Source organism: Phaseolus vulgaris, chromosome 4 (genome assembly GCF_000499845.2).
Source record: "Phaseolus vulgaris cultivar G19833 chromosome 4, P. vulgaris v2.0, whole genome shotgun sequence".
NCBI classification, from domain to species: Eukaryota; Viridiplantae; Streptophyta; class Magnoliopsida; order Fabales; family Fabaceae; genus Phaseolus; species Phaseolus vulgaris.
Window position 1 is genome coordinate 44,809,364 of NC_023756.2, and position 25,785 is coordinate 44,835,148.

General features: G+C 31.8%; 3 protein-coding genes across 8 annotated transcripts; 1 reads left to right on the forward strand and 2 right to left on the reverse strand.

Moving 5' to 3' along the window:
* Nucleotides 1-1,088: 1,088 nt before the first annotated feature.
* Nucleotides 1,089-5,925, forward strand: LOC137837901 (putative pentatricopeptide repeat-containing protein At1g12700, mitochondrial). 2 transcript variants are annotated; one of them, XM_068647075.1, is made up of 4 exons: nucleotides 1,089-3,323; nucleotides 3,835-3,947; nucleotides 4,035-4,358; nucleotides 5,377-5,925. In XM_068647075.1, the coding sequence occupies exon 1, from the start codon at nucleotides 1,170-1,172 to the stop codon at nucleotides 3,018-3,020; it is 1,851 nt and encodes a 616-aa protein (XP_068503176.1). In that variant the 5' UTR covers nucleotides 1,089-1,169; the 3' UTR covers nucleotides 3,021-3,323; nucleotides 3,835-3,947; nucleotides 4,035-4,358; nucleotides 5,377-5,925. The 2 variants fall into 2 exon arrangements, with proteins under 2 accessions (XP_068503176.1, XP_068503175.1); XM_068647074.1 differs by lacking the exon at nucleotides 5,377-5,925 and having other exon boundaries at nucleotides 4,035-4,602.
* A 138-nt stretch (nucleotides 5,926-6,063) lies between these two features.
* On the reverse strand, nucleotides 6,064-9,089 carry LOC137837902 (type IV inositol polyphosphate 5-phosphatase 9-like). 4 transcript variants are annotated; one of them, XM_068647076.1, is made up of 8 exons: nucleotides 8,912-9,089; nucleotides 8,638-8,804; nucleotides 8,413-8,520; nucleotides 7,972-8,311; nucleotides 7,647-7,831; nucleotides 7,249-7,357; nucleotides 6,743-6,894; nucleotides 6,064-6,510 (listed from the first exon to the last, which is right to left on the reverse strand). In XM_068647076.1, the coding sequence occupies exons 2-8, from the start codon at nucleotides 8,799-8,801 to the stop codon at nucleotides 6,381-6,383; spliced, it is 1,188 nt and encodes a 395-aa protein (XP_068503177.1). In that variant the 5' UTR covers nucleotides 8,802-8,804; nucleotides 8,912-9,089; the 3' UTR covers nucleotides 6,064-6,380. The 4 variants fall into 4 exon arrangements, with proteins under 4 accessions (XP_068503177.1, XP_068503179.1, XP_068503178.1 ...); XM_068647078.1 differs by having other exon boundaries at nucleotides 8,638-8,795; nucleotides 8,908-9,044; XM_068647077.1 differs by having other exon boundaries at nucleotides 8,908-9,043.
* A 6,247-nt stretch (nucleotides 9,090-15,336) lies between these two features.
* On the reverse strand, nucleotides 15,337-23,654 carry LOC137837903 (uncharacterized). 2 transcript variants are annotated; one of them, XR_011085533.1, is made up of 16 exons: nucleotides 23,332-23,640; nucleotides 23,066-23,256; nucleotides 22,257-22,357; nucleotides 22,076-22,166; nucleotides 21,888-21,946; nucleotides 21,636-21,756; nucleotides 21,280-21,348; nucleotides 20,193-20,245; nucleotides 19,994-20,102; nucleotides 19,241-19,411; nucleotides 19,009-19,167; nucleotides 17,664-17,756; nucleotides 17,371-17,553; nucleotides 16,742-16,941; nucleotides 15,992-16,509; nucleotides 15,337-15,558 (listed from the first exon to the last, which is right to left on the reverse strand). XR_011085533.1 is itself a non-coding variant. In XM_068647080.1 (15 exons), the coding sequence occupies exons 1-15, from the start codon at nucleotides 23,462-23,464 to the stop codon at nucleotides 16,131-16,133; spliced, it is 2,112 nt and encodes a 703-aa protein (XP_068503181.1). In that variant the 5' UTR covers nucleotides 23,465-23,654; the 3' UTR covers nucleotides 15,771-16,130. The 2 variants fall into 2 exon arrangements, 1 of the variants encoding a protein (XP_068503181.1); XM_068647080.1 differs by lacking the exon at nucleotides 15,337-15,558 and having other exon boundaries at nucleotides 15,771-16,509; nucleotides 23,332-23,654.
* Between the last annotated feature and the right edge of the window lie 2,131 nt (nucleotides 23,655-25,785).

Sequence of the window (25,785 nt, forward strand, 5' to 3'; positions counted from 1 at the left end):
TTGCAGGCGTATCAATTGTCTTATAGCAAATTATAACAAATAATAGACAATCACAATCGAATATTTGAGTGGTTAAACTGTTAAAAAAAATATTTCATTAAGTATTAGTTATAGTTTTTGACATAAGAGTCAAGTTCGAAAGTTTGTTTTGTCATGAGATAATTATTTAAAAATAAATTACTATAAATTATATTAATTATTTTGCAACAAAAATCAAATATAAAATAGACCAAGTCGTAAAATAGATATTTTGATTTTTTAACAAATCAATTATTGAATAAAAATATTATAATAGATTGTATCAATAATCTTGTTACAAAAATCAAATTTAGGATTGATAATGATAACGACTTAATTCAAGAAATTTGAAAAAATTGTACTATTTTTAATTTGATCTCTTACCAAAATATTAGAAGGTTTTAAAATTATTAAAATTCAAAGTTCATATGCCATACCTAACCAAGAAGACTTTTTGAGCATTTTTTTTACTGTATTTTATATATGCTTTTAGGATTTGCCCATTGAAATCAATATTATAAACATAATCTCAACTAAATGTAATACAATCATTTAGAGCATCTCCAATGCTCTTAGTATAAACAACACACTTAATGTTCTAATTAATTTACACTCCAATGCAAGCTTTTATTAACAAGTTACTTAAATTACAAGTAATAAAATGTTCAATAAATAATTATTTATATAAAAAAAGTTGTCACAAATCTGAAACAGTTCAAAATAATACATCACACAAAAATATAAATTACTCATACAATATAACTAAATATTGTATCCCTTCATTTCCATTTCTCCCATTTTTTCATTAAAATTTATTCTTTTGTGCATGTCCCTTTAGAAATTCAATTACACATTTATTTATTGTACTAAATAAAAAATTACAATTAAATTTACTAAAATAATAAATATTATACTTTTTATTGTTGAAAAATATGTTAAAATACATATATAAAATGTTAGTGATTATTAATAAAAAAAATCACTTTTTAAAAATATTCATACTAACTTGTAATGAAAATATTTAACTCTTATTAATAATAACACTTTTAATTTTAAATTCGTAGCCGCAGAGACCAAACGACGTCGTTCTACGGGTTTCTCCTCCCTCCTTCTTCCCTAGTTTGAAACACAAGCTCGCGAAGTAGCGCGTTATGGTTCGAAGGAAGTCTCGTTCTGAGACAAAGATGAAAACAGCGTTACGGCTATCTTCCTTCACGCGCCAGCTTCACTCGCGTTCTCCTCCACGCGCTGCCGCGTTCAACCAAATCCTCACCTCCCTCGCGAAGGCGAAGCGCTTCCCCGCCGCGATTTCCCTCTGCGCGCAAACGGAGTCCCGCGGCGACGTCATCCCCTGCCACGTCACCCTCACCATCCTCATCAACTGCTTTTGCCACGTCGGCAAAGTCGCTCTCGCCTTCTCCGTCTTCGGGAAGTTCCTCAAGCGCGGCCTCCCCTACGACGCCGTCACGCTCAACTCCTTAATCAAAGGCCTCTGCCTCGACGGCGCCGTTTTGTCGGCGCTCAAATTCTATGAGGAAATGGCCGCGGAGGGGTTTGAGTTCACCGAAGTCACCTACGGAACGTTAATCAACGGACTCTGCGATGTAGGAAAAACAGAAGCCGCCATTAGATTGTTGAGAATGATGCAAGCTTGTGTTGTTAATGTTAAACCTAATGTGATTATGTATAGTAGAGTTATCGAGGGTTTGTGTAAGGAAGAGCTTGTGAATGAGGCGTGTGAGTGGTATTATGAAATGGTTGCTAACAATGTAGAGCCTAATGTGTTCACTTACAGGCCTCTTGTGAGAGCGTTGTGTGTCGCGGGGAGGTTGGACGAGGCGATTGGGATGGTGGAGGGGATGGTTTGGAAGGGTGTGTACATTGATGTTTATGTGTTTAGTGTTTTGATCGATGCCTTGTGTAAGAAAGGGATGGTGGTGGAAGCGCGGGAGGTGTTTGATGAAATGATTAAGAGAGGTTGTGAGGTGAATGTTGTTGTGTGCTCGGCCTTGATGGCGGGGTATTGTTCGAAGAACGAAGTGGATGAGGCGAGGAGGTTGTTTGATGCAGTTGTGAGATGGCCGGATGTTTGGAGTTATAATGTTTTGATGAATGGGTATTGCAAGGTTAGGAGATTGGATGATGCAATGAAGTTGTTAAATGAAATGTGTGTGAAGGGCGTGGTTCCGAATGTTGTGACTTATAATTTGTTGGTTGATGGTTTTTGTAAATGTGGGATGGTGGCGTATGCTTGGCGAGTTGTTAAGGCAATGTGTGAGAGTGGTGTGGCACCGGATGCTGCTACTCATAGTATCTTGTTGGATGGCTTGAGTAAGACGCAACGTCTTGATATGGCGGTTGTGATGTTTAACCAGCTGTTGAAGAGGGGTGTGGAACTTGATGTTTGGAGTTATAGTATATTGATTGATGGTTGTTGCAAGAATCAGAGGATAGGTGAGGCCATGAATTTCTTGAAAGAAATGCATTTTAGGAATTTGGTTCCTCATATTGTGACTTACACTGCTCTTATCAATGGCCTGTGCAAATCTGGGAGATTGTTGTCTGCGTGGAGGCTTCTGAATGAGTTGCATGATAATGGTCCACCCCCTGATATTATTGCTTACAGTACCTTGTTGATTGCTCTATGCAAAAGTGAACGTCTTGACCAAGCAATTTTTTTGTTTAACCAAATGATTAGGAGGGGTTTGGCACCTGATGTTTGGAGTTATACCATCTTGATTAATGGGCTATGCAAGAGTGAAAGGATAGATGAAGCCGTTAAACTCTTTAAAGAAATGCATCTAAAAAATTTGGTTCCTGATTCCATAACTTACCTTTGTCTTGTTGATGGCTTGTGCAGATCTGGGAGAATCTCATATGTGTGGCAGCTTCTTAATGAGATACATGGCAATGCTCCACCCCCTGATGTTGTCAATTACATTGATACACTTTGCACGGACATGCATCTTCACAGCAAATGCCTTGCGTCAGCTTACTGTTGACAGAAGAGCCCGTTATTATTTTCTCGCATGACTGTACTTACCGATGGTTTGTATGAAATTGGAACTATATACTGCACGGAAATTTCCAAGTATCGTTTGATTAGAGGATATTGTTCACGTGTCCAAAAATATACCACTGTGATGAATGGACTTTGTCTGAAGAGAGATTGTTCGGTGAACAATGAGCTTGCTTTAAAAGCTGGGAAAATTCTTAATTCTGAAGAACAGCATAAGATCATTTAGAAGAGAAACTTCTACATGAAGTGGTCACTGGATAGAGGCCTTGTAAGATGATACAATAAGGTCAGATACTTTAGTTTCGATTTCAATTATACTTAATAATGTTGAATTTGTTTGAATATTTGAAAAATGGCTGTTTCCTTTTGGCCCTATAAATTGAAACACAATGGTAAAATGGTTCTTTTTGTTCAGATGTGTTTTAACTTTTATTTCGTTCTTATATTGCTTGAGGATAACCATTTTGATGTTGACATGACTTTGATCCTTCCTCATTTCCATTTGATATACCCGCAGACAGTGTTTATGCAATCTGAATGGTTTGTAAATAACCTATTTAATAACACAACAAACAATGTAGAACTTGGCATTGTTGCATGCTGTTATTGTCAAATCTAATATTCTTTTTGGTTTATATTTTTACCAAAAATATTTAATGTTTGCTCTATACCTACTTCTTGGAAATAAGTTAAAGAAGTCAATATCTTGATTGCATAATTGGTGGAGTCATGCCCTGTATTAAAATATCCAATGGAATTCTTATAACCTACATTCTTGGCTATTGCCATGCTAGCAGATTTCTCTCTTTACTCCTCACTGGCTACAGACCCCAAGACCCTCCAATGATTCTATCCAAGTTTTTCCAGCCAAAGTATACTTATCACAGGGAAGAAGCTCAAAAGCAGTAAGGTTAGATAAAAAAAACGCAATCATTTAAACATTTTTTACTCACTTCATGTTTGTAGTTTCTGAACTAAATCATCTTTCGTTTTGCAGGCACTAACCAATTAGTAAGCCTTTGAATAACTAATCAAAGTACCATGTAGTGACAAGGACCAGCTCGCTTCTTTTCCCACCTTCGCAATTCCCATAGATATCATATCCGTTTCGGAGTGAAAGAGATGTTAATAACGTTATAAATACAAAGATGGAAGAACACATGTGCTGCTATCAGATGTCTCAAGAAAATGGAAGAAAGATGTTACATCTTACAGAACAATTATGGACAGTCTCTGGGAGGGAAGCAGGGTATGTGAGGCTTTGGATTTGTGCTTGGAAATGACTGGTAAAGGCATTCAACCAAATCTATAACTCATCGTGGTAATCACCTATTCTAATAGACTCGTCTGTTCTGATAGGCATCAGTGAACTGGAAGTGTTAGAAATCCTATTCCGTTTGCCTCAGTTCTTGAAGTACGGATTATATATTTGTTGGGCAACTTCTCTACGTCAATTAATTTCAAGATGAATTTTTTGACACTTTTATGGTGTCTTTCATTTAATTTTGCAAACATTGAGCCTGATAATTGATATATAAGATGGAAACATCAGGGTCCACCCCAGATGAACCATGAAACCTATTTATGCTTTTAGCCATAGCAATCGTACCTCTTTGCAAAATCTGTCAACTATAACACTAAAAGTTTGCACATCTGGCATGATTCCCTTTCTGAACATGTTTTCCTGTAGGGTTGCTGCAAAATTAATCTTAAAACTGATTGACATTTAGTGAAATTGCTCAACAAATATATAACTCGCACCCCGAGAATTAAGGTAGATGTGAATCCCAACAAAAATTATTTCATTTAATGATTTACAAGGGCTGCTCACCAAATGTTGTAACTTATAATTCATTAATCCATTTCTTGGATGAAATGATTAATAATGGACTAAATCCTGATGTCGTCACTTTAATCACTCTTATTTGGGGGTACGAAGGTGGGAAACCAGTAGCTGTAAAAAAATTCTTTACAATGCACAAGCACGCCCAACTTCCCGATCTCCAAATTTATGCCATTATATTGGATGGCCATTTAAGTGCCATTTTTATGCTGAGGCTATATCATTGTTTAGGAAATTGAAGATGAATTTGGATCTTATAATGTAATTTATTTTACGGTATTATGCTGAATGGAATGCGGTTTTGAAAAGCTAAGTGCTGCACTGGAACTCTTTTCTTCTCTGCCTCCTAAAGGTGTGAAAGGAATGTTGTTGCCTATAAGATGATGATTAATGGTCTATGTAAAAGAGAACTATTCGATGCTCCTGAAGACTTATTGATTAATATGAAAAAAAGTGGTTGTCCCCCTAATAGCACACTCGTGATGTTTTTGTCCAGGGATTGCTGGAAAATCATGATATTTCAAGATCAATGAATAACTTCAACTAATGAAAGGCAAAGGATTTTGTGCGAATGCAACCACCACAAAATTGTTTATCTGCTACTTCTCGGACAACAAAGGAATTAGTTGCATTTGCAGTGTTCTTGACAGTTTTTTTGAGTATAACCTTGTATATTCAAAATCGTGAGGCCAGCCTGTTAGTAGAGTCTGGCTCTGTGCACCGGGTTTTGATTCGAATTTTTTTTTTCATGACAATTACGATAATTGGTATAATATATAGTTCTTAAAAAATACTATCTCTTGATTCCTATTTTTTCCCATGGTTGGATGGGAGGAACGTCACAAAAAAACCCCAATTTCAGTCTCAAGGTTTGTCTCAAGCTAGGTCTTGAGATGAAATAGTTAGTTGCTCTTCTACCATGTTTTGCATTTTCTTGTTAATGATTACTGCTTTAGTTTCATATTTTGTATGAATTTGAATACTCAAACATTGTTAGACAGTGAGGGAGGCAAGACAATGGCACCTTCAAATTTTCCTTTCATAATGACTGCCTATCTTGTAAGTTTTTGTTATTTAATAATTTTTGCAGTTTCATCAAATGGCTTCATCTTGATGCATTCGGAAATAATTAACTGATGGGGTTTTGTGGTTGGGTGAATTTTATATATATGACATCGGTATATTGAATTTAAAATCTTAATACCAGTTTCTTGTATGAGTTAAAATTACAAACATGGCAAAATTACTATGTTTTTGCATCAGCTGGTCCCCTGTTTCTCCCTCCAAAAAATATTGAGAACAACTCTTTCTCAGGCCTCTTCTTATTCTCTAATACAAAAAAGAAGGCCAGAAATAAACCAAAAATAATCAAGTCTCAGAATTCAGCTACCATGTACATGTTTTCGGATCCTTAAAGGCTAAACCTCATTTGAAAAATGGTGCAATGAGAACTGAAATCTATTGGACGACATGCCGTTGTTATAACTTTTTGTATCATATTCAATTCCCTCCTACCTTGATGTCTGCTGTGAAGATTGCTCGTACAGGTCTATGATCAGAGAGTCTTGACTCACTCCTGTTGTATTGGATTTGCCTCATTCCCTTCCCAAACCATATTATTCTATCACACCTGCAATATCATCTTGTTGTTAGAGTATCCCATGCTTGCTAATAGATCATATAAAAGCATTTGAAGGGTGACTATGGGTCATCATTGCCTTGTCCTAAAGAACATATCAGTGTCATGTCATGTGAAAGTAGTGACATGGCCCACTAAAGGAAATTTGTGTCTTTTATTTCTAGTACACCATCATGTTCTTTAGGGACCTGAGAGTCATCCAAATTGTTTAATGTATGCTTACCATGCTGGAGAACGCCCGTTTTTGCTTGTATGCTGCTGATCACAACCTAGATAATCTTTAGAATTTGGGAGGTATTTGTATGTAGGTGGAAACTCTATGGCTCCTTCATGCCAACCTTGGAATACATTGCCCTCCATGAGCTCCAGCTTGAGCTATACAGAATTTGGGTGGAGTTTAAAATTTTGAACTCAAAACAGAACACTGACTATTCAACAAAACCTCTGCCTTAAACTGGTTTTGAATTTGAACTCAAAAACAGGGGCAACTTTCACTTCAAATTTGGACTCAGGACCTGAGTAAACCTTAAACCTTGCAAATAAGGTTTGTAAGGTGAGGACTCCTGTCTTAGAATTTGTGATTTTCAACTAGAAATATTATCAATTGGGCTTAATTCCACAAAACCAACTTCTAAATAAGGATTATATTGAACATATCTCTGATTAATGTGAAATCTCAGTATTAGTTTATTCAAACTATTGTCATGCAAGAAGTAACATGAGCCTTACCTGATCATGTTTCAACAAGGTTTCCCACTCTCTTCTCTTGATCAGCCTTTGTGTTGTAGAGTTTGGCATATAAATCCTGTAGTTCAAGTCGCCTAGCCAGACTATTCGGCTGTATGGGACCAGGTACCCACTTTAGATGAAGTTCTATTGAATGAGTTCTACTTGTATAAACTGATTATACTCAATTAAACAGGATACTTTGAATAGTGTAATGGATTACATATCCAAAACTAGTTAAATGTTTCTCAGTCAAAAAGCAAAGTTTGAGGAACTGGAAATAGTTACATATCTAATATACAATGATAATATATCTTCTTGTGGTCGAAAAAAAAGCGTGTAACTTATTCCTTCAACTTTTGACAATTTCCCATAATTTACACAATCTAGTATGCACTTACTCATGATCAATAATCTTTTGAGGCCTATCATGCAGAGGCCCAGAGGTGAAGATTGTCCTGGACAAAATATCTGTTGCATTAACGTTTCTTTGTCTTCGGTCTGCTTCTTTCCCACCAGATGCTAGATGACTACATACAAAGCAGAAACTTGTTTCATGCAAGTAAAATCTGATTGATACCGAACCCTGTATTTTAAGATCAATAAAAGAACTAAGAATTCATTTAATGTTTCAAAACTATCATCTAAATTCTCTAAACAGCTAGTTATTTTGTTCAAGAAAACAAAAACATGCATTCTATTTTTCTGCAACATGTCAAAACAAACCTTGTTTCCTAAGTAACCCATGATTCCACAGCCAACAGATGAAACACTCAAGTGCCTGATTGTTTGATAGAGGTCACATCGAGCCCATATGGTTATGAACATTCCCACCATCTGCCTGCTTATGATGCACTGAAAATCTCGTCCATGTTCTCCCTCTGCACAAATATGTTCCTTCAAAGGATATATCTTCTGTGATTCAGCTACTTTATCTCCTTCAACCACCTTTGTTGGTGTCCTATTGTTAAGGGCTGCTCCAATTAGAGAATTCCATTTCGTAGAAACTTTTCTGTTTTGGGGACCTAATACATTTGCTGCATTTAGAGGTACAATTTCTTGGAACCTGGTATATCATACATAATGAAATGATAGAAATCCAACAGTTTAGTTTCTATGCAGTTGATCGCTCACGTATAATTTTAATTAACAAAAGAAAATGATTACCCCAGAACATAAATGTCTGCTGAATTATTTTCTGTGTCAAGCCAGTCTTCCATATCCAAGTTCTTGGGTGGTGTAATGCCTCCAATATTCCAGGAACCAACAAAGATCCTTGTGCACATTAATATCCAAATCAGAGTTGCATTAAAGGTGATATAATATAGCTAGAAAAGGGTTAAAGTGCCATGGAAGAATTGTTCAAGAATTTAAACTATTATGACCTCATACTTTTTGGTTTGAGGATAGAAGCGTCTTCTTGAGTATGCAGATGCTTGATTCAAACTAGGAGTTTCCTTTCTGGCCTCTGATGAATTCTGGTTTTCTCCTTTGAAGCTATCAATTGTTAATATCTTTCTCATGATCTTGCTCTCCTTCAGCTTGAAGCTCTGCATGATCTTTGGATGAAATGTTATACACTCATCATCAAGCATACAGAAAGAAGCAAAATAGAGAGAGGGGAAGAGACACTGAAAGCAACATAGGAAGAGAAAGAGATACCTACTTGCACCCTTTATGTGATGTTCTTGCCAAAGGCTTTTTACTACAATTCTACCAAAATATAGAAGTGGCATATCAAACCAGAGAAAAGCAAGAAAAGAAAGAAACTGCATCAAATATTAAGAGAAGGGTTTATTATGGGAGGAGGAAGGGGATTTATAAGCATGCAGCTTAATCGAATTGATTAAAAAATTGGTTATGGACAATTCCAGCCATATAGTGACAGCAGAAAAAACCTGGGGTCTCTCTCATATATGAATTGATTACTCACTACTCATTTTTGGAAAACTATACTTTGAAACTCTAAAGTTGTATATAAAACTTTAGATGTGATGCTTTTAGAAAAAAATATATATAATAAAAATAAATTTGTAATTAAATGATGTTAAAAATATATTGTTGTTAAGAGATAGAAAAAAAGTTGGATGTGAAATTATCAACTGTCTTCGTTTCTCTATGGTTTTTTTTTTATAAATGCTTTCATGTTAGGTATCATTATGTAACTTAACATCTTAGATAGACTGACATCTCAAGTAATAACAATCATCTGTCATCACATGAAAAAAATATTATTAAAAAAAAAAATATATATATATATATATATATATATATAAGAGGCTAGACCAAAATCTATATATTAACAAAAAAAATAATACATAAGGAAACTATACATATTTATTAATCAAACTAGATGAAAGTTTAGTTTATTATACCGCGTGTTTGTTAATATTTGATTGCATATGTTTGGGTAATACCCCTCCCCATTCTTGTATAGCTCGTCCCTTACCATTTTTCAATTCATTTGATCTAATTGATATTTTCTTGGAATCAATGAAATTGAAATTCTTGCATTTCTTAAACAACAAGTGATGAGATCATGGAAAATAGCAAATGCTAATTAATTATTGTAAGATCATGAAGTCAAACAAACACAGTTCTGCAAACAAACTCAGACATAAACTGGTTTTATTTTTCCTTTTAGAAACACTTAATCAATTTCTTTCAACATGTCATAAACCAACCGTGCAGTAAACTAAAGAATGATAAAGTCATTGGATAGAAATCTCTTTTGTTCCATGATTATTAACCTAAAGCTATAGGTGCATGCTTAGGTTTTTTCACACAACATGCATAAACTAACTATAAAATGACTGATATTGATGTTTGGCGTATGAATAGAATTGTTGGTCATTTTCATTACACTCCTTTCAACTCTGCCCATGTGCAAACATAAACATCATATCCTTCATTTTAAGGGACAATACCCTTTCAATCATACCTATCATATAGGCTTAGTTAAAGGTATGGTTTGTTATGCCCAAAATTGCCATGTATTAAGCTTTATATTTTACTGTCTAACAATCACAGAATTGATAAAAATAAAGTAAAAAATTTAAGCACAAAATCCCTAATTCATTGAATGGAAGGAATAATTCATTCCTTTATCAGAAAATTTGTATGGATATATTCTTGAACAAACTTCTTTAGAAACATTCTTGAAGAAAAAAATAGTTTTTTCATAAGCTAAAGTTAGTTCATATACAAGTTAAATTTAAAAATTTGAAGAAACTATGCATAGAAACTTTTACAAATTAATGGGTATAAATTAGTTTTAATTTTAAAGAAATTCAAATGATTTTTCTTCTTATTTTTTTAGAAGTATTACTAGAGAAATGCATTCGATATTCTCCTAATGTCAAATGAATTTAAACAAGATAACAAAGTTGGTAGAGGTCCTTTCAATCTCACTTCTATTTGAAGTATGTTTTTAATCTTTTTGATTTTTTTAGTTTCTAGAATTTAAAAAGAAAACAAAGATCCTATTCCAATGCCTGTGCCCTAATTATACTCTATTATATGTTTATTTGTTTGTAAAAGTATTTATTTTAATACTATTTGTGGATAACACATCTAGGCAGAAGAAATAAAACATGTGGTTTTTTAATTACAAGACTAAAAAATAATTTTAATTTTAAAAAGGTTTAAAAAAAAACTCATTTTAAATTTTATCACTAAGCTATATTAAAACCTAAAATTCTATCCTTAAATTAAAAATGATCCCATCATTAGTCTTTGACAATTATCCTTAAAAATTTGCTAATTCCATATACAACCACTATTTTACATCTAATCTAATTGAAACTTAAAATCTAGCTAAATGTTAAAAATGAACTCAATTATAAAATCATTTGACACAAATTTAACATATACATAAATAATTTTTTAACTTCTTGAAATGTTTTGGAATGTGAAATTGTGAAAAGATGTGCCAAAACTTGTATGAATAGAGTTCACGGGTTTCCATTATTTTAGGGTTGATGGGATTCTTTCCATGTTAGGTGTAGATTATTCCTCCTTAGTAATAAAAAATTTCTCACAATAAATTATTATAATATTTGATTTTTTTTATACTATAAAATGTTATAAAATGTTGGAAGATATACAAGTGTCAAATTTAGAGTCCCATTATGATATTTATCATCAAACAAAAGCAAGAGACAATTGAACTATGGACACAAATTTCTTCTTCAATCATACAAAGACAAAAGTGGGAAATGAATCAATCATTCAAGCAAACCCTTTTTTTCTAAACCCTATCTTTGATTTGGACATTCATTATTGTTCATGCTACCTTCAATAATGTAATACCACTATAAACTTTCTTCATCTTTTTTAACCACTCCATACCTTCTTATTTATCATTGGTTCATGTTTAATCTGTTTTCTTGTTCTATTTAGGAAACCAATTTCGTTGTTTTTAAGCAATTTTTTAATTCGAAAAAAATCAAGGGGAGAATAGTGAATAAATAATTTCATTCTGAAAAGCGTGTATAATTTATGTAAAACAAATGAAAAGGTGTGGGTTCTACACCTTTTAATATGGCAAATCCATGCCTTTTCTTGGACTTTCATATATATTTTTATTTTAACAATATTTTTTAATATGGTAAAGAGTGTGGTGTATTCTTTTTCATTTTTAATTTTTATTTTTAAGTGATGATCATTGTTTGTTTGTGATGACTGATGATTACTAGTGGTGAACATTGGTGATTAAGATCAATTTTATGATATTTTTATTGGTAGTAGTTGTGTTTTCGTTCGCTTATTTTTAATTTTTTTTTAAGTCACGAAATTTAGATAAAAAAATCAGCGAGATACAAAAATGGAGTACAAAACTAAAAAAAATAAAAATATCTTCATACTAGAAAATATCAAATAAAATGAATCTTCTTGTCAACTCTCTCGCACACACTCAAATGATGAAATTGTTCTTTCCAACGATGTGACTGAATAATAATGAAAATGTTACGACTGGAAAGAAAGTATGAAATGTGAAGGTACAACTAAGGTTATTTAAAAAAAGTGAGATCATGTTTCAATTAAGATTACTTTAAGATTATTTTAAAAAGTTAAAAAAAATAAACCCGACTTTTCATAATTAATATGGAGGTGCATGGAGAAAGTACGGAGGTGAAGAAGAATTTGTCTAGTAAGACTCGGAAAAAAAAAATCAAGAGTGATCGATCAAAAACTTTTAAGATAGTTAATTGTATAAAATAATATTTTATTTCTCACATATTTTTTTCTCTCATTTATCTACTTCTCCTCTCTATTTCTTATTTTCTTTCCATACAAAATATTAATAAAAGGATACTTATTAGTATACTCTATTCTGAATTATAGAAAGAAAACTGAAAACAAATACTTTCTCCACTTCATTTTATTTTATATACATGATGTTCAAAGTTTTGACACACATAAAGAAATGTGAATGATATTTCCCATTTATAAAAAAATTATATCTCTCTGATTAATTACTTATGTATATTCTTAATGTATGTAGTATTAATTAAGGATAGTCCTGAAAAAAATACTTAGTATCATTTTTCTTTTCAAACGTCATGTAAAGTGAAATGAAGGTAGTAAATAAGAAGAAAATGAGTAAAACTTTAATTAAAATGGTTGGGTATAAGAAAAAAAGCTATAGGAAAGTTGAATTCTCTATTTTTTTTTTTATATTATTGAAAGGGCCAAAGCAAATAACAACATAATATAATACCAGGGGAAAAGACAACTCAGTTTCTATTATTCTTCAGAGGAATTTATTCTCTCTTTTGATTACATAAAAAAGTGATTTTTTAACAAGGGTATATAAGGAGTTACAATAATTTTTTGCATGATTTTGGAAGTCAAGGGTAATTTTGGGCACTTGAATATGTTTGCATGGTTCTTCCATTTTTTTCTTTGTATTTTAAGAATTAAAAAATAAGGTGGAAACTCATTTCTATTTTGGAAAATTATATTTAATTACAGAGTAAATACATCAGTTTATAACTTTGAAAAATATTTTATCTTTTTAGTGACATCCATATTTTAGTAAAATTTATTTTATGTTTTTCAATTGTAATCTACTTCGGAATCGTGGGTATCAATACTTATATTTTTAATACAAATTATTGAAGTTTCCATTTTTTCTCTTTAAAATCTCTCTACACCTTTTTTTTTTTTGGGTACAACTAAACATAATAATATAATTTTATCTGACTTTAAACCATTAGAATCAATCATCGCATTTTAGGTATGGTTAGTTTTGAAGTTGTTGAGTTTCATCATAATTTTGTCTTTAAAAAGGATATACTTCTGGAAAATGTTTATTTATAATGTTTATTAATAAGTTTTTTTTTTAATGGATCGAATCTATCAAATATCATTATTAACTCATTTCTAGTATGATATTTGATTTATAGGAAGGATATATTAGTATATAAAAAAATATTTTTCACTAAATTAGTGTTTAACTGATGTCACCCAAATTCAATACAACATCATGATAATTTTTAAAAAATTTCTATAATTATTATTATTATTTATTAAACACCTTTAATATATATTAATACAATAATACCAGATTTGTTTGATACCAAGTACACTATTAATAACATTTTTATTGACGCTAATTAAGTATGGCCACAATAATTGATCCCTCTCCCATTTCCATTCACTCATGTGCTCCTCTGACAGTATGTTTTTGGTTGTTTGGTTATTGTATAAAAGAAATGCATTGAAATCATTATTTTACTATAAACAAGTAAATGTGAGAAAAGAGAAACAAAAAGTTGATCCATCACCTGTGTTGGTAACCTGTCTACACAAGACCTGAATTATCATCATCATCATCACTTACCTTAATGTTTAGAATTGATAGTAATTGTTAAAAGAATGTGATTTGATGATAATTGAGAAAGAATAGGCCCCAAGTTGAGGTGTAGAGTAAGCATACCCATGTTGTAATACCAAAGCCTAGAAGCTATAGATGAAGCTATAGATGTGGCAGATGTTTTTTAACTCAACCTCATCTTAATTTCTTCTACTTTAGTCTAAAGCTAAAAACCCTATGGGTTTCCTCATTTTCGGAACTCTTCCTTCTCCCTACGGAACTCAACTCATCTATATACCCTTCGTATACTCTATTTATTTCTCTCACCTAATCACAACCACACCCTAAACAAAACTCTCAATTCTATCTGCATTCGTGTATAAGATTGAAACCCTACATCAAATTATAATTCAAAAAATAATAATTTATTGTTGAAATTGAATAATTTTAAAATAGTGATGATGTATTGAAAATAGATATTTACTATTTATTTATTTTATGAGCTGACGTTCACATTCTTTCTTGTTTTTAAATATATATTCATATTTTATATTTTACATAAATAAATTTATCTTTTTAATATTTTAATAAAATGGTACTCATTTTTCTTAGTTTATTTAAAAAAATATATTTACGAAAATTTCTACACAATTATGAAAATTTAAAACATAAAAGAAAAGAATATTTTTAAACAAAAAAAAAATTGAATGATCCATCTCAACGAGTTTTCATACGATGAGGATCAAATACGTGTTATTGTTATATGGATTCTCTGATGTAGAAGAGTTAGATAAAAAAAATCTTAGGAAAGATGAGAACAAATTATCAATTTTTGTTTATATTTTAAAACCTTACTCTTTTTAATTTTCATAATTTGTTATTTAAATTTAATAAATGTTTTTAAAATAACATAAAATATATAATATTCACTTTATTATTAAAAGGCTGAATTTCATTTATCTAAGAGATAAAGAAGATAAAATTTATTTAAAAACTAAAGAATTTGAGTGTTATCCAACATAATTTCACCAAAGATAAATACAATTTAATCAATGTTAAATATATATTTTCTAAAAATGAATTATTAAAAATCAATTGATAGATATTTAAACAAATACTTACAGCCTTCTCCAATCAAAGAAAGCTCAATTTTACTTGGTTTTGCAGTGATAAGCAAGTTGAAAAGCTTGTCTACTTCCAATTTATAATTGATTAGATCAGGATTAGAACTTCAAAAATTATGAGTTTGATTTCATTAACCGATGGATCGATTAAGTAAATAAAATTTCAGAATTTAATAATCACTTCATAGTTTTCATTTTTCACATTGGATAAAGTTCATAACATGCTATTTAGCATGAACAAAACCATAAATGAAGCCGTGCAGTAGCAGTAGCAACTCACCTTCCAACGTCAATTAACATTTCATTGTCATAACTTACATGCAGTAGCAGTATGGGCCTTTTTCTCAACGGAGGAGGTCGAACCCACAGCTAAACACAAGGGAGAGAATTCAGCCCCAATGGGTGAAAATACTTAAACACAAAATTGAGAGTACATGTAGGACATTCTCACATAAAGGGAGATAAATTCCTATTCCTATGATTAACATTTGGGATTATCCTTGGCTTTTGAACAACAAAATTGTAGCAATTAAGGTAGGTTCCACACAAACTAGTTTTATCTTTGATAGAGGCACACAAAATTGAGAGTACATGTAGGACATTCTCACATAAAGGGAGATAAATTCCTATTCCTATGATTAACATTTGGGATTATCCTTGGCTTTTGAACAACAAAATTGTAGCAATTAAGGTAGGTTCCACACAAACTAGTTTTATCTTTGATAGAGGCACACAAAAACGGGGGAAAAGAAAAAAAAAATGTAACCAAGAACCAAAAGATATTAAGCTACATATTGCGTACCAGAGATGGTGTGGCCCTGCAGCCATGCCTACTACACTGTGCGCCTTCAACCCACAAGACCATACATGGATGGAAAACTGAGCCATAAAAATCAAGGAAGCAATATCTAAGAAGAATCAAATTACTGTGTCTAAGGTCGTTATCGACCTCCTCTTCTGCCGTTCCCTCTCCCTCCTCTCCCTCCTCCCCCTCTCCCTCTTCCTCCTCCTCTCCCTCTCCCTCGACCACCAAACACTGGTCCATGGGGCTTGAGCCCCAAGGATTGTACTCCCCTCTTTTTCCAGTGTGGGACCTCTTTATCTTCTTCATCTTCCTTATACTTAGCTTTGCTTCTCGAGGTGAAAGTGATTTCCCGTGATCCTCCCGGACCCTGCTTAACACCATTTGGAACACGAGAAGATTCCTGTTTATATTTGAGAGCTGCCACCCTGTCTCCCATAGGAAGTGACTCCTCCCCTGCAAGTGATTTTTTGCTCCAGAATGCCTCTGCATGCTGCTCATTCTTAATTTCATACATTCTGCATTTTATGCAAAAAAAAGAATCAGTAATTAAGAACTAAAAGATATATAGGAAAATAACTACATATTCATACACATTTAGCTAAATATCTCATGAAATATCAGATAATGAATCGTTGTTAATTACAAAAAAAAATCATTGAAATGATCTGCATATCGTAACGGATCATCCCATTTATTATCTCCCACAAAGGACATTACCGCACACAAAAAATTGTAACAGATTCTCACCTGGGAACCCGAGATTTGTCTTTCACTCCGTTTGCAGGTTCATCATGTGACGATGTTGATGCATCAGAATCACTCAGTGCTTCATCATCATCTGACATGACAGGTTCAAAATGTTCATTTATCAAGGATGTTTGCTTCTTAGAAACACCCATGGGATGTAAAGCCAGATATTCTTGTGAGGAATCCTTAATCTCAAAATCCTGAAACCGAATAAGTAATAACTGTAAGAAAGAGAATTGTCTCGAACAAAGAAAAAGTAGTCATAAGTCAAAACAAGCAATAACATGCATGGATCCTCCAAATTTCCCATTATATGCATTAAAATATTTCAAAGTTGCATTGAGTTTGAAATTTGTGTTAGAAATTCTTGTATGCATAAATTTACAATGAGCAACCACGAAGAAATTAAAATGATGGGTTGAAAAACCAGTACAACAATTATATATCAGCACGCTAAAATTTAATATATAAAAAGGGTAACTTCAATTCAACCCATTGAGGGTGGTGGAAAGTTATAATGTATTAAATGTAGCCTAGCCGCTTATCTTCAAACTAGTTAGGACAGAAGGGCTGTGGAGATGGGATAATATCATTAAAAAGACAAACTACCATATTTCATATTGCAGTACCTCATCCGTAAATAATGCTTTAAATCGTTCATCTTGAAGATCTTGCATGTTAAGTCCTTTCTTTTTCTTGGATGCCTTTTTAGTTTCATCATCATCAGCATCCCTCTTCTCATTTTCAGCTTCTTCACTTTCTAGGAGGCGAGCAGCAAGGGCCCGATTAACTTTGGGTAACTTTTTCCTGACCTGCAAGGATAATAATTGGGGAACGGCAATGGATTATAAATCTTTAAATCATCCTTCCTGCATAATGTATGGACAGAAAAACTAAAATGATCAGTGACAATCAATTCTACCGTGATTCGTGAGGCACGCTCGGCTTCCATCTTTTCTCGCTTCTGTTGTTCAATATAGGCTTCATATTCAAAAGGATCAACCAGCGCTTTAGCCTATAAAATAATTTATGCATCATGTAATAGGATAAAAAATAATCCATGTACAGCAATTTCTAAGAAAAATAACTACAATATAAAGATGATTACTGCCTTTACCGTAACTAATCAAGACAAAAATATTTTATATATATATATATATATATAAAATATAATATAATTAGAGTGAGACCAGGGAAAGTACAACTAAGCTTAGGATCTGATATTCTCCAAAACAGAAAAAGTAAAACACAAAATGAAGGGAAAAAATGAGAAATATCTAGTCTTTTTGTATGCAAAAAACTAACTTCCTAGAAATAGCTATATGAGCAAAGTACAAGTCACAAATACTGCTGTCCAAAATCAAATTAAGGACCAAGAGACACCCTTGAAATGTGAGAATCTGCCTTCAACCAAACACACCATGGACATAAACCAAAAGTAATGTAAGTCCAGCAATTTCTAAGAAAAATAACTACAATATAAAGATGGCTACTGCCGTTACTATTACCAATCAAGATAAAAAATATTATGTAACATAATTGGAGTGAGACAAGGAAAGTAAAAACTAAGCTGAGGATCTGATATTCTCCAAAACAGAAAAAGTAAAACACAAAATGAAGGGGAAAGATGAAAAAAGATATCTAGTCTTTTTGCATGCAAAAAAGCTATAAGAGCAAAGTACAAATCACAAGTACTGCTCTATCCAAAATCAAATCTAAGGGGCCAAGAGACACCCTTGAAAATGTGAGAATCTGCCTTCAACCAAAAACACCATGGACATAAACCACACAATGACAATTATGCATCTTTTTTCAACCAAAAGCACTGCAACGAACCAAAATGGTCTTTGAACACAATAGATTATGCCAAGGGAAATTTAGGTTTACAGGAATCAATTGACACGTAATAAAGCCAAAAAAAGGATCTCCGTCATTAAGCTTTGCAAGTTCTTAGATGTTTGGACACATTAGATGCGATTAAGCTAATATATTACAAAGCAAAGATATCAGCATTTCAATAGCTCAAGAAATACATGTAAATAAGAAAATACACCAAAAACAACCCACTTTTGTATAATGCAAAATTAATAAAGAAGCTATGCATGTAAGCTCTACTATATTACATGGTTTTCCTTTACCAACTTAACATAATAAAAAGTTTCATAGAAAACTGAAAACGTTAGGCTCTCAGAAAAATCAAAGATATCAGCATTTTCAACAACTAGAGGAATACATGTGAATAAGAAAATACACCAAAGGCAACCCACCTTTTTGTATAATGCATGATTGATAAAGAAGCCATGCATGTAAGCTCTAAGTAGATTGGTGCCAATCAGGTTGGTCAAATTTAATCTCTCAAGATCCTCCTTTGTCAAAAATTTGTAATGATCATAAATAGTTGTTTGTCCACCCATGTCTAGCTCCTCCTGTAAAAATATTTGTAATGTGACAACAAAGATAACTAGAAGAAAAATCCAATCACTAAAATAAGGAACATACAGTAAAATTCTCTAGGGAAGAACACCACTTAGGCGCAGGTCCAAGTGATGGTATGAAGTAAGATGGTATTTGACAACAGTCCAAGGCCAGCAAGATCAAACCACTGCCAGGAAATGTACACACGTCATTTATTGCTCCTGTTGTTGGTTCAATGCTGGTCAAGGTTTCTCCCTGGAAAAAGATTAATCTATCAAAACAACCCGTGCTTATTAAAAATACAATCTAAATGCAGTTATAACCTAAATGTTTAGGAACATGAGATACTGAGATCATCAAAACATAAGATGTATGCATGTACAATTTAGTTTATATATTGCTAAAACATTATCAAGAAAAGTCCTTTAGTGATGAAGACAAACAAATGAACCACAATATGATAGCAATAAGTAAAATATTAAATTTATATCACTCCTTCGGTACGAAGATATTTTTGTCTATTTATCTATAACGAAATACAGCTTAGCAAAATTTGCTGAAAATAACACCTTAAGAACATGTTTTTAAAGTCTAACACAACAACTATCTCCAACATAGAGCATATTGTGGGCGTCCAACTTGTCACAATTGGACTCATTAATTATTGACCATTCTTTCTCCTAGGTAAATGCTGCTGAATGACTCAACTAATTAAAACAAACACTACACAGGACAATTTTATGAATAAAATCAAGTATGACCAAGGTGCACTAATTAATTAGGAGAAAAACAGTTGAGCTATTAATCTGAAATATGAAAGAGCCACAAGTCCTATACCGTTTGAGGATCCCATATCCTAACAACATGATTATCACTGGTAATCAACATTGGTTGTTCATAGTTAAGAGTACGATGCCACTTAATATCCAATATCGAACTGCCATACCTGTAGGACAATTTTTAACCAACCATTAATTAAAGATATAATTATTTTTAAAACAATCGCAAATTTTTCGAAATCAGAATGTCAACTTACATATGATCCTGTATCCGTAGAGGATGTGATGAGCGCAGATCGTAGATGAGAACCTGCATACATAATATTAAATGTATAAAATATCCATGCTGAAAGGGGGAGGATAAACATGGATTTTGTTTAGAAAGCAAAATTGTGTCAGGAGATTTTTTTCTCCTCAAAATAATAAACATTTGCGTAATGAAAAGCAATTAGATAAAAAAAAAATACATGAAACTAATCCATGCTCTACGCGCAGCCACAAGAAGTATGTCCTATTTCCATTTTGTGTACTTTTTAAAATTAGCTATGTTCCACAAGAGGTCGTCTAATCATTTTCAAACAAATAATGAGAAAGGCAACCTTCTGGCTTTATGAATTATGCACATATCCTAGGACTTTGTAGACTTTCTCCCAATAAAATCCAACAGAATTTTGGGCCCAGTCATAAAACCTCCTGTCACAGATATCATTCCTAGACCTTCAATTAACAAGTTAAGCTTTTGAGACTTAGTCCTTGACATGGTATCAAAGTCAGAAATGATGAAATGGTCAAGATTTTGAACCTTGCAGCCCTAATTGCTCATAACTAAATCAGTGGATTGTCACATCTTAAACTCAATAGGCTGTTGAATACTACAAGGTAGCTTCGAGCCATACACTTCCACTTTTGGGGTTTATACTACATCCACAATTCATCACATTTTTGGGGGGGTCATGTTCTTCAACAGAATGGAGGATTTCCTTCTTTTTTCCAGATTTTTTCATTATGTCTATTCTATGTCACTGAAGAGTGTATTGAGTAAAATTTATGTAGAACTCCTTGCCAGATAAATAAAACCATTCATGGAACTCCACTTAATAGCTTCAGCTTTTGGGATAACTACCCGTTAACATTGCCCAATTTATGAAATAAGCTTGTCTTAGTCTTAAATGTACACATCCATATAGGCAAAACAACAACGGTGGGATGAAGACAACCTTTTCTTAAAATTCTATATAACAGACATGCCTATGTTCAATTCAATCACAGAGTACTACAAAATTTGCCACCATGGTCCTAATAATGACACAAGTCACACAACCTATGATTTAAGTAGCATCATACCTTTCCTGCACTACTTCCAACAGCCATTAAGAAACCGCCATCTTCATCAAACTCCAATGCAGTAACCTCCTACAAATATGGAAAGGTTAAGAAGATATCAATTACACAAAGATATGTACAAAGAAATCTATAACCTCAATTTTGATTAAGATATGGACAAAGGGGAAAGATAAATGTTTCCTGCCCATTTGAAACTTATGTGAGTAAATAGATGCGTAGGAGGTTACATATGAGATTGTAATGCATGTTACTAGCCTTATAACAACAGCTTCAGCACATCAAATATAAAAATTCTTGATACATTCTCACAGTATTCTTATGCCTTGAAAAGGCTAGTGTAAGAGTATAATTGCTACCTGGTCAGCGTCACCACTAGGTCCAACAGCATCAATTCTGCCAACTGAAGATCTCACTCGCATGTCAAAGCATTCCACAGCACCATCTTCGCCACCACAGGCAACTAATCCATGAATCTTGCTAAAATTTAGAAAAAATTTATGTTCCAGTGATTTAATACAAATAGCAAGGTATGTATACAAAATGTACAAAGCTTTAATAATTGCAGAAAATAAAGCAGGGAAAACCAGCATTCAAGTTCCAGTAATTACCTTCGACAAACTACATTCAATGCAGGGGACTGTGTGCTGAGTGAGGAGAGAAATCGGCCCTGACAATTAAGAAAAGAAAAGCTTTTCATTTTCAGTATTTCTTATTCTAAAACTCAACCAATAGAAAAACTAAGAAGGTATCTACATGCTACTAAGGATGTTTAAACAGAAAGCTGTAAGATAAACACCTGCTCGAGGTTTATTCTGTACAAATCTGGGGATGACGCAGCACAAAGCAAGTCACAAGACCAGCTGTCATAAGTAATATCTCTCCCCATCCTACCAAATGACCACAATAAACATCCATTTTAGAGCACAAATCACACTTTAAACTAAGGAATCAATACACAAAAAGCCCAGATAAGAAACCTCGGAATCCGCAAACTGTAGTGCTTTCCATATTTCGCATGCAGGTAAACAGAGCGATCAGCACATAAAAATGCAAGTTTTGAATAGTCATCTGTCAGAACCTACACCAACAAAAACACAGTTACAAACCAACCAATCTCTCACAAAAAAGATTGATCACAATTTTTCAACACAAAGAAAAGGTTAACTAATGCAAACATAAACAAAAAACGGAGCATAACAATTAATGAATATAAACCTAAATTTCTATTTCAATTGAAGCTATGCTGTTACCTCAACAAAATTATCCCTAGTAAGCTTACAATTTACAAAGACTGAAAAATATTGATAAATGTTAAAACAAATAAAAAGAAGCACAACAACAATTGGCATATAAACCTAGCTTTCTATTTCAATTAAAGGTAAAAAGTTTCCTCAGCCAACCAATTCCTAACTACAAGCAGAGGGAAAATATTAACATAACTAAATGTAATAAAATGAGCATAAAAATTACTGGAATACAAACCTAACTTTTTCTACTTCAAACAAAACTATGCAGTAACAGTTAGTTACCTAGACCAATAACGTCAACATAGGTCAACATAAATAAAATGAAGCACAACTATAGGAACCAGAATATAAACCTAACTTCTTTATTCAATTAAAGCTAGCGGATCCTCTGTAAGTGATTGATAAACACAGAGAAAATATTAACTAAGGAAACTAATTAAATATAAATAAAACGAGTTTCGCTTAAAACCTACAGGAACATATAAACCTAAATTTTTGAATTAATTTCAAATGAAATTAGCTTCACTGTTTTTCAGTACCTGAAAATCAACGATCTCGGAATCCAGGTGGCGTTCGAACTTCAACCCTAGCTCCCTCACCTCGTAAACCTTAACTTGCGGCGGATAGATGCCGGAAGCTACGATGTACTCGCCGTCGGGAGTGGCCTTGATTTTGGTGGCGGCGGTGGCGAAGCGCAAATCATCAAGCAGTTGCAGGTTCTGCGTGTAACCTGACAGCGCGCGTAAAGAAGAATAAGAAGAATGAATGAATGAGAAAGGTCACAGAGAGAGAGAGAGAGAGTTACTTTTAACGTTGCGATGAGAGTTCTTCTTCTTAGAAGGGAGCCAGGAAGCGAGGGAAGGTTGCTGCGACGCTATGGTGTACATCTTAACACCGTTAATTGACGTCGACTTCATGCCGCCGTCACGAGTCGCCATTGCTGGCTACTGTATCAGTGATTGCTTGCTTTGGATTCTGTTGAATCGAAGAATGTGAACGAAGGTCGAAGGCAAAGAGTGAAGAAGGAGGTCGCAACGGCGTCGTCGCACACAGGGGTTGCAGAGAAGGAGTAAGGGTTTTCAAGGTTACGTTAAAGTAGAAAATTTTCCCGTGTATTTTTTTCGTTTTTTCTCCCTCGTAAAACAAAATATTGTTTTGTGTACCAAAAATATTTTAAAATAGATTTTTTATTCTATTAATATTTTTATCTTTATCTTATTTTTTTATTTTATAAAAAATATTTTTAGTTATTATTTTTCTTTTCATTTTTTTTATTATTATTTTTATTTTCTATATTTTTTTTCTTTTATTTTTATGCATTAATCGTAACACGTAGTATTTGTATTAGTTTTTTTTAAAAAAATTTACATTTAGGGTAAACACTTCAATATTATATATATTCTGTGTTTTTTTTTATAATTATATAACGTATTTTTTATTTTAAATTAATATGATTACATCATCAATAATAATAAAAATAAATACTAATTTTTTTTTTTAAATTCAATACAAACAAAAATAAACTAAATATTTTTAATTTATTACTTTTTCTTTTTATTTTGTAAAAACTTATTTCTTTATTTATTAATTAATTTTTAACTATTTTAAACATTAAAAATATTTATTTTTTAATACATTAAAAAATAAAATTATCATTTTTTAATTTTTTTTTTACTTTTGAAATGATGTAAAAAAATAAAAATAAAAAAATACTAGATAATAAAAACAAAAGATATTATGGAAAATAAAAGTGTAAATATGGTTATACGAAGAATTAGAAAAAAAAATATCATAAAGTTTGAAGTGTAAAAAATATTATATAATAGATATATTTTAGTCTTTATCTATTTCTTCAAACAAGTGCATGTAAATATTTTTTATATTTTTTATTTCATTCCGATTTCAAATATCTTTTTTCCTTTATTAAACAAATTGTTTTCCCTTTCCTTTTTTTTCCTTTCCCTCTCACACATCTAATTCAAAGAAAATATTGCTTCTATTTTCAAACTTATCAAGTGGAAGTATTTTTTTCTATTATTTTTATTTTAAGATTTCATTTTAGACTAATTTAACTCACAAAAACAAAATAAAATTTGACTAATAATTACTAGGGCATTTACCTTCTTTGATTTCATGTTTCATTATTTAGTTATCATTTATATTTTTTTAACTTAAAATAAAAATTAAGCTTAAGCTTTTTTTTATTAACAGTGAGATTCAGAGCTTGAGAATGGATATGTACTCTCTTTCTCCAAATCTATAAACAGTATAGAAATAAAAATATTTTATATTTAAAAATTTCTAGAGTTTGTTAAACAAATTACATCATTAATTTGTGAGATATATTAATTTATATCAAGTCATTTATTTTCGGAAGTTGTTTTCTCCCATTAGTTAAATAAATTGTGTATTTCATTCCATTCTTCAAAAGTTTTGATCAAGAAAGTAATTTGAAGTCAAATAACCACTTCAAATAACTCTTCATTGTAGTAAAAAATCGTGAAAAAAAAGTTAGTTCATATTAATCACCCCATGTTCCAAAATATTATCTTGAATTATTATTCCAAAACATTATCTTGAATTCTTATACTTGAAACATAAGTATGAATGGAAAATCTCACATTAAATAAAAATTAAATAAAAATTAAGAAAATCGAGTCTTATCTAAAAAAAATACACAAAATCATATATTTCTTTTTATATTTTTGTTGAAATATCATATGTAATCTGAGATTTAAAGATTCTATGTTTGTTAAAAACTATTATTCCAAAGCATTGTCTTGAATTCTTATAGTTCATATTAATCACTCTTATATTGCTAAAATATCATATGTAGTTTGAGATTTAAATATTCTATGTTTATTAAAAACTATTTTTCCAAAGCATTATCTTGAATTCTTATATCGAAAGAGAAATAAGTATGAATTGAAAGTCTCACGTTAAATTAAAAAAAAACTTAGTCTTATCTAAGAAAACACACACAATCATATATTTTTGTTGTTGAAAATAATGACATAATCTCTTATATGGTTGATTTATTACTCTTGTTAAATATTCATATTCTCTTATGAAAAAATTCTTAATAATAATTAAATTTAATAATATTTTTTATTTTTATAAAATAATAATATATTTATATGGATTTCCTAAAGTAGAACCACTCATTTTATGGTATAAACAATTATCAAAGGTAGAACAAATATTTGTATTTTTATGTTCCTGAAAAAACAATATCCTTTTATGCATTTCTAAAAGTATA